The sequence below is a fragment of the Hevea brasiliensis genome, chromosome 17, assembly GCF_030052815.1.
Source record: "Hevea brasiliensis isolate MT/VB/25A 57/8 chromosome 17, ASM3005281v1, whole genome shotgun sequence".
NCBI lineage: Eukaryota > Viridiplantae > Streptophyta > Magnoliopsida > Malpighiales > Euphorbiaceae > Hevea > Hevea brasiliensis.
The window spans coordinates 11082125-11095129 of record NC_079509.1 but is presented as its reverse complement, the minus strand read 5'-3'; the positions used below and the strand labels follow the sequence as shown (position 1 = coordinate 11095129).

Below are 13005 nucleotides of genomic sequence, written 5' to 3'. Positions count from 1 at the left end.
AAAATAGCTGTGTACTCGAAGTTGGGTCAGTGATGAACGCTATTGCGAGGGGTTCTATTTTGTTGTATATATTTTCTATCCTTTTTTTAAGCTCAACTTTCATTTCTGGCCTCGCATTCCATTCATATGGGTCCAATGCAACAGAGATTTTAACCGGTTCTTGCAAACGAAGAGTCAATTGTCAAAACATTTTCTTTTCAACTCGAGAAGGCTTTATTGAACTTTCTATTTATTCAACTTACCATTCATTATGGTTATTAAATTTTATAATCAGCTAATCAATAAATTTTAGTTTTTATTTAATTATGTTGTTATTGTTTGACTTTGGTCAAATTTCACTAAGATAGTTGGCATGAGACTTTATTAAAATAAATAATAAATAATAATTTTATTGATATAAATTTAATTTAATAACCATACTGTACACTCATTAGTTCGACCATTATCTGTAAATGAAGTCAATATTAGAAAGATTGTTAAAAATATTGTAGTGTGGAGTGCATGTGTTAAGGAAGTCATTTATCGAAAGGAAAATTTTTCATTAAATTTAATTTATTATAAATTAAAAACACAGTATAATAAGATTTATATATAAAATAAATAAAATTTATGTGTAAAATAATTAAGTTATATATTTATATTTTAAATTTATAATAGATAAAATTTCAGTAAAAGTCAATTTTTCTCTTTTATAAAACAATAGTTAATTAGTGAAAGTCATTTCATTCTCTTATCAGAGATAGGTTATTTCAGTTGATGTAATTTACTAAAATTATTAAGTACTTATTAGTCATATATTTGATTAAAATCTCTATTTAAGTACCTCGTATGTGAATTCACGCTTCATTGCAATTAAAGTAAATTATATACACAATATCTCAAATTAAAAATATATAATAATATAGTATTTAAATTTTAATTTATAATATAAAATTTCTTAATCTTTAAATAATATAAAATCTTATAGTGACGTTTAGCAATAAGTTTATAAGTCATTTTTACTGACATAACACTTATTAGAAAAATTTTTAATTTTATTATTTATCTATTCACAACTAGGGGTGTGCAATCGGTCGGTTCGGTTTTGAACCGAACAGATAAAACCGAAAACCGAAAATCAAAAATTTTTAAAACCGAACCGAACCGATTGATAAGAGAAAATTAAACTGAATCGAACCGATAAATATCGGTTCGATTTTAAACCGATCAAATCGAAATTTATAAAATTTCATTTTTTTAACATTAAATCTAAATAATAAAAACATAAAAACAGAAAAAATTAGAAATCAAAACTAAAAAATCTTAAGGTTCGGTTCGGTTTTCTTTGATTTCGGTTCGATTCGATTCGGTTTGATTCAATTTAATTCGATTTTTTTGATTTTCTATATATATTAATAATTTCGGTTCGGTTCGATTTTTTTGATTTTTTTATGAAAATAACCGAACCGAACCGATTAATCGAAATTATCAAAATTATAAATCGAATCGAACCGATTAAATTTTAAAATCGAACCGATTGAATCGAATTAATCGGTTCGATTTGATTTTTCGGTTAAAACTGAAAACTGCACACCCCTATTCACAACCCCAATGATTTAAATTGTATATATAGACACTTTAGTCATTCATAGTCTATTTATTTAAAATTACTAATCTATGAAAATATAAAATTTTAATTTAAAAATATTAATTAGTATAAATAATTTATAAATTTGTTATAAAAAATTATAAGAGGTATTATGTTATTTAAACTAAAGATAAAAAGTTGAGTTATAATATGAAATTTACTGTTATATATTTTTAAATTATGTACCGTTTATATAATTTGTCAGAGTGAATTACAATTAAGTCTTATTAATAAAAAAAAATTACAATTAAGTCTTTAAATATTAGAATTATTAATAAACTAATTTCTATATTGCAATTAAGTCTTTAATGTTTACCTCTGTTAATATATTAATCCTTCTGGATTAAATTTAAAATGAGTCTTTTGTAAAAATAAAGTAAAATTGGGCCTATGTAGTCCACGTCATCAACTTGTATGAGGTGGCTAAATTTTGCCAGCCACGTCCAACTTAATCAGTTGGATTCTCCGATCAAGTCTCTTGTATCCTCCTTCAGTTGGGGATTGTGATAACGACCCAAATAGAGGGACCGGCATGTCATCACACAACAATTCATCATCTTCGCCGAACGATCCACGCCAGCCATCGGCGGCGAAGCCTTACGTGCCGCCGATGGTTTTGCCTCAAGATCTTCCCGTCGATTACGCTGGTTTCATCGCCGTTGTTTTCGGTGTTGCTGGCGTCATGTTCAGGGTTCGCACCCATCTCTTCCTGTTTTTTCCATGATCTTCACTGTGTAATTGAGCTCTTTTTTTTTTTTGTACTAACAATTTTGTTCTCATGCGGATTTCTTTTTATTTTATGATATGTTTATTGTTTTATCCACGCGATGTGTCATCACTATTGTAAACTTCTGTAAAGACTTAGCAAAATTTTGAGGCAGTCTTATGGGCTTTACAGTTATTGAACTTCATTGGAAATTTTTTTACTTGATTTTCTTATAATATATTTGGCTTAAATTGTACCAATATTTAGTAATAGTGATTTATTGAAACAAGTTTAGATATGAATTGAAATTAAGTTACTTGCTACAATTAGGAATAAGTTTAATGATGGGTGAAATTAAGTCATAAGTAAATCTGTTGATGAAACTTTTGGGATCTCGAAGTTCTTGTCATGCAGTTCTTGTCATGGATCTGGGTTATTTTTTCCCCTTGTTCTTTCAAATTCTTCATGACTTTACTTGTTTTTATATGACAGTTCTTGCTTGATTAAGTTTATACTGTTATTGAGTTCAAGTTGTTTTGATGGATTTGATTATTGTTGCTGGTGCGCACTGTCATTTTTCTCTTGAATTTTCATTAATATGTAATCTTGTGTGTTTTGGCAGTACAAGCTTTGCTCATGGCTTGCTATCATATTTTGTGCCCAATCACTTGCCAACATGAGAAATATTGAGAATGACCTGAAACAGGTTTCCATGGCCTCCATGTAAGTTTGGTTTTATCTCTACCGTTTTGGTTGTATGCTTGTATTCATTGCAAGTTTTATGGTATGGTACAATGTTTGAAGATGTGTTATTCTTAGAACCTTCATTCTCTGATGTAACATGTGATTTCATGGATTGGATAACCAACGTAGATATGTTTAAATATGTTAAAAAGTGCTGGGAACATATGCAAGCAAGGGACAAAAATTGAATGCAAGTTAATTTATGAGTGTTTGTCCATCATTGAAATGGTTAAGGTTCAAGAGAATGATTTGACATATAAAGTACGTGGAACAGATGCATTATATTGTTGAGTACCTTATAGGTAGTGTTGCTTTATGGTATGAATATGATCCTTGGGACAGAGTACTGTGATTAGTAGTAGATATATAATACATAATGTTTTATTTTGATTTATAAACCATGATTGTTTATTCCTGTAATAAGTAGCACACAGATTAAAGGTCTTGCATTTCTTTCTGCTTTTTCTAAAGTGAGTGAAATGCTTGTAGAGACTGGAGAGCAAAATGTAGGACAACAGAGGTCAACTAAGCTGGTCATAAATGCTGATTTGTTAACTTTGTGATTTGAATAAAGATTCTTAACATAAAGTATTTGGGCCACTAAAAGGAGAAGGCTACTGATTGACATGATTGATTTACCTGAGCAGAGCTTGGCTTTTAAATTTTTGTAAAATGATGCATAAGTGAGATTTTATAAACAAAGAACGTGCCCTTTGTGAATTTAATTTAATTTATGGATTCGGTAACTTTTAGGTCCCTGCAACAAAGATGCAGCAATGTGATAGATTTTAACGGTCTTGGATTTGTGTTACATTATTATTTTGGCTATTAATTTTAAACTTTATGTTTGGACACCACTACCAGGTTTGCAATCATGGGGTTGGTGACAAACTACTTGGGGCCTTCTCGACCCAGTCCACAATCACAACAGAAGTGAGATTCCTTGCACGAAAGCTTTAAAAGAGAAATATTGAAAATTAAGATCCTTTTCATTCGATGATGATTATTGGTTCTGAAGGTTGTAGCGAGTGCTGAAGTGACAAATTTGAAGGGAACTGTGGACCTATTCCATATATTTTCTCATGTTTCGTAATTTCTCTAGTTTGGTCTGTTTTGACAAGATTTTCTTGAATATCCTCTGTTTTAGCAACTCTTATGATTTTTTTTTTTTTCATCAAAGGAATGCGGCATCAGCTTCTAACAATATTTAGTAGGAGTTGAATTTTGAGGGATCCTTGTTTTTAACCCATTATTTAATAAATAGGCAGCATGTGAGGATTTTTTTTTTGGGTCGAAGAAATATATCATAAACCCTACCCGTATTTACAGTGGTTTGATTCAAAAATATGTATGGCCATGACTATTAACAGAATAGGAAAAGGAATTTGGTTCAAGATTTTATCCAGGAATCCTTATTAAGGAATATGAATTCATGAACTTGATGGAATAGAATTCTAAATGTTTAAAGAATAGCTAGTTTGATAGCTATTCCGTGTCTTAACCGCAAAACTAGGTGCTTTGGTGGCTTTTTTGGCTTTTGTTTTTATACAGATGATACTTTAATTAGCGGTATGTGACAGAAAGATATTTAAGTTTGATTTTATAATATAAAATTTTTTATCATTAATTTAAGCCCGTTGTGATATAATTTTAAGTTATTTATGTTCACATAATATTTTTAAATTAAAAATTTATGTTAAAAGTTATGTTGTAGGTAGATAGAGAATAAAAACTAATTTTTTTAATAAATATAAAATTAACAGTGAAAAATATTTTAGTTTGACAAGTGTTATATTAGTACAAAATAATTAAAAAATTGATTGTTAAAATTTTATAATATTTAAATTAAAGATTAAGAGTTTTATATTATAAATTAAAATTTAGATATTATATTATTATATACTCTTAAATTAAGAATTGCATAAAACTTATTCTGTACATGGTTACGTCACTGCTGAAGATTCTGTTGTTTATGAGAAATTTTACAGTGGCTCCATAATTTCATGTAAGACAAATACATGAAATAACAAGCCACTAAAATTAACACATAGATAAAATTACTTAATTAAAAATAAAACTGACCAGTAATTTTTCTTTTTAAACCCATTTCATATTTGTAGAATGTACAATCATTTGTATAGTTATTTTTGATTGGTTTGCGATTATTGTTTAAAAATCATTTTTACAGGATAGAACTCTTCGTTGTCTATGGGATGCGACCACCAGTTGCGTTCTTGTAAAATAAATTTTAAAATGATAAAATATCATTTACATTCTGTTATTTAAAATAATTAAAAAGTAAAACAAGTTAAAATAAAAATAAAATACAAATTGTCTCTTTCGCCTCTTAAACTTAAATTAAGAATTGCATAAAACTTATTGTGTACATGGTTACGTCACTGCTGAAGATTCTGCTGTTTATGAGAAATTTTATAGTGGCTCCATAATTTCATGTAAGACATATACATGAAATAACAAGCCACTAAAATTAACACATAGATAAAATTACTTAATTAAAAATAAAACTGACCAGTAATTTTTCTTTTTAAACCCATTTCATATTTGTAGAATGTACAATCATTTGTATAGTTAATTTTGATTGGTTTGCGATTATTGTTTACAAATCATTTTTACAGGATAGAACTCTTCGTTGTCTATGGGATGCGACCACCAGTTGCGTTCTTGTAAAATAAATTTTAAAATGATAAAATATCATTTACATTCTGTTATTTAAAATAATTAAAAAGTAAAACAAGTTAAAATAAAAGTTAATTAAAAAGACTGTAAAATTGGTTCACCATGAATACTTAAAAAAAAGCAAGGAGAATCTTCATCCAAAAATTTGGAAGACTTCGTTGCATGGCTCAAGACTGCATGGGTGGGCACTGGAAGTAGCCAAGAATATGGGCATCAAGAGAGCTGCATTTTTGCCTGCTGGACTTGGAAACTTGGCGGGAGTTATAGACGTTAATAAAAGATATGTAAAAAAGAGTATATAACATTTGAAAAAGAAAGAAATAATATAAGAAACAAAAATGATTGTTTTAATTAAATAGAATACTTAAAAAATTATATATTTTTTAATTGTTAGCATATAAAATAGGATAAGCAACCTACAGGTTCAGTCATTTATTTTGCATTTGGCAGTATAACACTATTCTGCAAGCAACAAATACATGAAATGGCACATTATGAATGGAACGTGTGCAGAATTTCCGGATGGGTTTATCTGATGATGTTATAAAAGCACTGCTTTCTGATGATGTTGTAAAAGCAAATGCCCTTAATCTGAAGGAAATGGCAAGAAAGAGTGTCGCTGCAGGTGGATCTTCTTTCAAGAATTTTCGAGTCTTTATTGAAGAATTAGGAAGTTCCTGGTAAGTGTTTCTAAGTTTGATAAAATTGTGAACATTATTCTGTATTCCATTTCAGCTTCTGTGCAAATTGCAAAGCATAAACGTCTCAATTGTATCCATAATTTACATTTTCTCAAATACATATGAGCAGGCAACTAAATAACTTCTATCTTTATCTTGTTCCTAGCAATCAAGATAACCATTCTAATGTATTATCTGACCATTCTTCATCTCCACTGACAAGTAAAGATTTGTTTAATGTAATATAGTAATCGACCCAACGGAGCTAAGAACATTAAATGGTAAATTTAAGTTGTGGGTGCTACTGTATAAGGATTTTGTCGTCAACAGACAAAAAATGATAATTAAGAGGGAGAAAAAAAAAATTCTGTAAGAGAGAAGCTGGCCATTAGATTCTGCAGGCAATTATGATTAGGCACTTAAGAACAAAATGTCAGCATGTAGGATAGGCATTGATTTCGCAAAACAATTATCTTTTGGCCAACCATTTCTATGGGTTGTTAGATTAGACGTCGTTAATGGAATTGGCTGATGGATTGATCATGAGAACAAGATATCCATTGTAAACTATTTTCTGAACTTTCTCTCTTTATCACCACTGACAAATGCAAGATTTGTTTAATAAAAATATCAAATTATAAATTTATTAAGTTATAGGTGTAAGTACTTATTTGTTCTGATAATACAGGGTGAAAAGGAATAATAAAACATTAAGAAAGACGCTGATCGTTAGATTCTGCAGGGAATAAGTGCAGATACTTAAGAACAAAATGTCAATATTTAGCGTAGGCAAAGCTTTCACCAACAGTTAATGTGTAAGCACTAGAGAACAAGAAAGCCGAATGGACGATACATTTGGGATCAAGCCAGAAGCCTGTGTTATGTTTATACCTCTTGTTGATGCCGAGATTGTCCTTGGAGACCAATAAAATCGTCATTTTGTGGGATTACGTAATTAGCTCCATAAATGCTAGCTTTAGCTTTTGTGATCTCTTGTAATTATGAAATGATATGGATAATCACATTATAAGAATGCTCTTATGGTTCGACTAGTTAGCTAAAAGTTTTATATATAAGCTTTTCTTGTAACCATCAGAATGTAGAAGTTCCACTTTATGAACTCCATTATTCACAAATTTGCTCTGCTGTGTTTTTTCATGTTATTGCCTATGTTGAAAAACTAACTTCTCTCTACCATGGACAGGAAACCTCATGTGATGGTTATACCATACCCAGTACAAGGTCATGTTATGCCTCTCATGAAGCTGGCATACAAACTGGCTGACCATGGGATCAAGGTCACATTTGTCAACTCCGACTCCATGCATGGAAAAATCATGGCTGCAGTGCCAGAGAAACTGAAGGAGAAAATCCCAATAATCTTAGTTTCTATTTCTGATGGATCGGAGTCCAATCGTGAACCAAAAAATCAATTGGAAATACTAAAGAGTATATCAAGTTTTATGCCAGTCAATTTGCAGAAGTTGATTGAAGACATTAACGGGTTGAACAATGATGAGCAAATATCTTGCATCATTGCGGATGTATCAGCTGGGTGGGCTTTGGAAGTAGCAAAGAAAATGGGCATTAAGTGTGCTGCAGTTTCACCTTATGGACTAGGAAACTTGGTCTCACAACTACAGGCTCCAAAGCTTATTGAAGCTGGAGTCATAGATGCTGATGGTAAGAATCTTTCACACTGAAATATGTTCATAAATTTATGTTAGCCTTTAATTATCAGTGTTCAGAGAGGAAATTTTGGTAATTCATCTTGATAGAAGAACTTGAACCTGCTCTGCGCAGGAATTCTAACAAAAGATGAGCTTACCTGTCTGTCAAAGGCAGTTCCTGGCTGGAATATGAAAGAGCTCTCATGGAGCTTCCCAGGTGTACCAGAGGTGCAGAAACTCATATTTGCACATTTTATTCGTAACCTTGTAGAACACATCAAAATTTCCGATTGGCTTCTGGCCAATTCATTTTATGAACTCGAGCCATTAGCCTGCGATTTTATTCCTGACGCCTTACCTATCGGCCCATTGTTTGCAAGCAATCATTTGGGACCTTTTCCGGGAAATTTTTGGCCTGAGGGTTCAATTTGCTTGAGCTGGCTCGATGAGCAACCTGCAGGCTCAGTCATCTATGCTGCATTTGGCAGCTCGGCAGTCTGCAACCAGCAACAATTTAATGAATTGGCACATGGCCTTGAGATCCTAGGCAAGCCATTTTTATGGGTTGTAAGATCAAATTTTACCAGCGGATTGCTTGCAGAATTCCCTGATGGATACCTAGAGAGAGTAGCCAACTATGGGAAGATACTGGAATGGGCTCCTCAAGAGAAGGTGTTGGCTCACCCTTCTGTAGCATGTTTCTTGTCTCATTGTGGATGGAACTCAACAATGGAGGGAGTATGCATGGGAGTACCTTTTCTATGTTGGCCTTTCTATGTAGATCAATTCAGCAACAGCACTTACATATGTGAAACTTGGAAGGTTGGTCTAAAGCTAATCCCAGATGAAAACGGGATTGTAACTAGGCATGAAATCAAAGGAAAGGTAGAGAAACTGCTCTCCGACACAGATATCAAGGCCAACTCACTGAAACTCAAGGAGATGGCTGGAAACAGCATCAGTGAAGGTGGATCTTCTTCCAAGAATTTCTTAAGCTTTATTGAACAGATAAAGCAGTAGCATGTTTCTACATGTATATATAATTATGACTTCAATGCTCCACTTAGCAAGAGAAACAAAAATTTAATTGAAGCATAATTGAAATTGTAATGCATTATAAGATCATAAACTTTAACAATTTATAGCATTAATTTTCTTTTCTGTGTTTTTCTTTTGGCGCATTCAATACATAGAATAGATGTATAATATTCAGATATGGACTTCAAGAAACAACTTCTTCGATGGTCATTGCAGGAGAGAATGCATCCCATCTCATCATTTTCTCCATCCGTAGCTGTGAAATAATATTTAACTTCCCAAAAAGAAATGCATATTCATCAACCATATGCACCTAATTGAAAATAGAAAAAAGAAAAAGGAAGATTGAGAATTCCAGTTTCTTTACAGAATTAATTCCCTGAAAGTACGGTCAAAAAAGTGAAGGGATGCTCCAGATACAACAATCACAGCTGAGTTCACCGAGACATGAACCTGTATCCCAAACACACTTTCTGGCTGCTTCATTAAATGGAACTTGAAATGGGCAGGATCAGGTAAACTAGCTTGAAGTAAAGCTATGGCGTTCCCGATGCCACAGGGTAGCCAGTGGCTACGGGTGATAGCTAGGCACCCGTGACAGGAGAATAACTTGCCATCTACGCATTGCGGCTGCAACGATAACAATGAAATGAATCAAGGAGTGGGATGAAATTAAATTATATGAGAAGGAGGCTTTGAGAGATTTTGTTAACTCAGAAAGCAAACATTGAAATTAGAGATTTAAGTTTTAAAATGAATTTTTTCCACGGATTAAATGTTTTCAAAAAATTTATTATTTATTCATCCAAAATGTTGAACATGCTAATTTTTCTTTAAATTTATTACATAATTGATTCATTAAAAATTTTATCCATTTTTTAAATAATTTCTATCAAATTTCAATTCGTTGCAAAATCCATTATCTATATATATATATATATTTTTTTTAAATTCTTGGAGGTTCATCAATTTCACTTTCACTTGGTACTGGACTGGATAGTTGCAAACTTGCCATCCTTTATATATAATGCCATATTCTTTTATCAACTTCACTTCTATAGCTTAGCGGAATCCATGATATATTTATAGAAATATACTTGTTTATGAGATTAAAACACTAAATAGCAGTATATATATTATATAAATATATAAATATACATGTAGCTCCTCCCACCCCACAAGATTTTACAAAGACAAAAGAGATAAAACATGAAAAACAACATTTTTTACCAAATAAAATCAACAAGGGAAATGGTAATTAACAATAAATAAATAAATCAATTTAAATTTCAACGGTAACAAAAATGAATTCATCATATGTATATTGTATAGTTTTTCTTTTATATATATATATATATATATACAGAGAAAATCAATAAATTAAAACTTATATGCAAATATGCTAAGAATGAATCAACACTTTATTCGTAGCATTATAAGAAATGAATAAATAAATGAGAAATATTTGTGTGAAACTAGAAACAACTATTGTACTCCATTCCTCTTCTCAGTCTTCCTAGTACCCATCCCTCTCCCTGCAACAAATATTGAAATTAAAAGTGTTAGCAATTGAATTCATAGTCTAATTTTAGTTTTAAAAATTATGTCAAATCAAATGGCCGATTCAATTAATAAATTATAAATTCTTAAACTGAAGAGATTTAGATTAGAGATTGTTGAAATTTAAGTCTCATGCTTTGAAACAAGTAATGAAATCCTCCTGTCATGAAAGAAAAAAGATTGGTAAGAAAAATAGCATTAGTTTGCTATACAATTTCAATTACCTTGAAGTTGTGATCAGTGTCACATTGAGTGGGCAATCGGTATTCATCCATCTTCCAATGTGTTTTCTTGGCATTTGAAAGGGTTCCTGAGAAGTAGGTAAAATGAAACCTGAGGGCAAAAACATTTCCATCTGAGTTGCAAATGGGTTTTTCTTGCCCGCTTGATTTCCAAAACCCTATTCCATCTCCCACATTTCTAATTGCTTTATTTTCTCCAAGAAAATCTGCATCTAAATAAATGAAAAAATACCACTCCCTTTCTCCGCTTGAGAAAGTCACTGTTACAAAAAAAAAATTATGGTAAGCTGCATTTAACTATTATTATTACTATTATTATTGTTAGAGATAAAAAATAATAATAATAATAATCATTGCAAAGCATGCCAACTATTTGTTTCGTAATAATATTATATATTCCTTTGCATTGGTCAGGAATAATCACACCATCTTTCTAATATGTTTTTAGAGTTTTTCTTTCCATAAATTTTGCTTAATTAAGAGAATAATTAAGCAAATTAGTGCTTGGCATTGATTGATATGCCTAAGAGATTTTCCAAAAAGGATTAGATCTTTGTATTAAAATTTCCTTTCTTTCTTTCTTTTCTGCTTCATATTTCCCATATAAGATTATGTCTCCTGTCATCTCATCTTTCTTGGCCTTATACAGAGTATTTATTGTCACATATTTGAATTGCTCTGGCTGCATCTATGGTGTTGTCCTTCTTGCTTTGGATTCCCCCTTCTTCATTTCTTTCAGTTCTTTCTTTATATTTTTTCGATGATCAATCTAAAATTAAAAGAGTCGAGAAAAAATAAAAAAACAAAGAAAGGACAAAGAAAAAAAATGTTGTGTATATTAAATAGAAAGAACTCCAAGATTTTTTGTTTTCTTTTTTCATAAGCAAGAACTCCAAGAAATTATGATATAAATAGAGAATGGGAAAAAAAAAATACCAATGTTATTAGGAGGCTTGCTGTAAAATTGACTGGCATTAATGTCCTGAGCAACATGGGCAGGAAGAGGCTTATATAACACCTTGTTCATCAAATAATGAGTAACCAATTCTTCATCAGTGGGCAAGAATCTGTACCCAACTGGGAGTTCTGTGAGAATTTCACTCTGGCCATCCATATGATATCTCAATTGAAAATCCAAAATAGGCTTGCTACTATATATAACTACGCATTTGAAAGTGCCAATTGCCAAGGAATGGTGAGTGAGATCGTTCAACATTTCATGTCTTTTTTATATATGTAAACCAATCACACGATGATAGCGCATTTGAAAGTGGAGTGGAATCCTAGTAATACTTGGATACGCAAGACATTTTGGAAAACAAAATGGATGATTTCTTTAGACCATTTCATACTTTTTTATTTGAAGCCTATGGATTTGAACTAACAGGATTGAGCAAGACAAACGCTTGGAATTTCCTGAGGTAATCTAGTAGTTGTATTTGACTTTGTTGTTGAATGGGATTCTTGGGTGTGTTGGTGTCTGTGGGTGAGAAATGGTCATTTTTACGTTACCCATCTTAGCCTCGTGTAAGTAACTGCCAGATTAGCACGCTTAACTGTAACCGGACTACTAATAATAATCAGTCTTCTAAGGGCTAATTGTTTCATTAAAATAAGGTTTTCATTGTCTGAAAGGGGCTCAAGAAATTTGTTTTCTCTTATGATTTGGGCTCCTCCTCTCTTTTGAAAATTGTGTTGAAGCTTTGATCATTCTTAATGGATAATATCCAGATTTTGAATGTGTATTTATCTCCAGCAAAGGAAAGTTTCGAGAAAATAAATCCAATGAGACCCTTTACTCATTTGCTCTCTAAGGACTAGCAAGGTTTCAAATCTCAAGTTCTTGGCATGCTATATGCAGCTGGTAATCAAGCCCAATCGACCAAAGAAAAACAAAAGGTGATCAAGCAACAATATCTTTGTGAATAAGATAGGTAAGGTGATCAAAGAAAAACAACAGGTAAGCCAAGTAATTAAGATAGGTGCATGTGCCTGAAAATGGGATTACATTTTTCATGCATTTGTAACATTTTCTTCTTTT

At 31.4% G+C, this 13005-nt stretch overlaps 3 protein-coding genes across 4 annotated transcripts; 2 read left to right on the top strand and 1 right to left on the bottom strand.

Moving 5' to 3' along the window:
* Positions 1-2046: 2046 nt before the first annotated feature.
* Positions 2047-4281, top strand: LOC110656943 (protein Asterix). Of its 2 annotated transcripts, none has more exons than XM_058139582.1 (3): positions 2047-2318; positions 2956-3056; positions 3567-3807. In XM_058139582.1, the coding sequence occupies exons 1-3, from the start codon at positions 2160-2162 to the stop codon at positions 3604-3606; spliced, it is 300 nt and encodes a 99-aa protein (XP_057995565.1). In that variant the 5' UTR covers positions 2047-2159; the 3' UTR covers positions 3607-3807. The 2 variants fall into 2 exon arrangements, with proteins under 2 accessions (XP_057995565.1, XP_021669640.1); XM_021813948.2 differs by lacking the exon at positions 3567-3807 and adding an exon at positions 3942-4281 and having other exon boundaries at positions 2062-2318.
* A 2080-nt stretch (positions 4282-6361) lies between these two features.
* Positions 6362-9285, top strand: LOC110656888 (UDP-glycosyltransferase 83A1-like). The gene is made up of 3 exons (XM_021813869.2): positions 6362-6454; positions 7659-8137; positions 8258-9285. Exons 1-3 carry the CDS (start codon positions 6375-6377, stop codon positions 9142-9144), a joined length of 1446 nt encoding a protein of 481 aa, XP_021669561.2. The 5' UTR covers positions 6362-6374; the 3' UTR covers positions 9145-9285.
* Positions 9286-10589: 1304 nt separating this feature from the next.
* Positions 10590-12148, bottom strand: LOC110656899 (NAC domain-containing protein 101-like). The gene is made up of 3 exons (XM_021813875.2): positions 11901-12148; positions 10947-11224; positions 10590-10697 (listed from the first exon to the last, which is right to left on the bottom strand). The coding sequence occupies exons 1-3, from the start codon at positions 12076-12078 to the stop codon at positions 10638-10640; spliced, it is 516 nt and encodes a 171-aa protein (XP_021669567.2). The 5' UTR covers positions 12079-12148; the 3' UTR covers positions 10590-10637.
* Between the last annotated feature and the right edge of the window lie 857 nt (positions 12149-13005).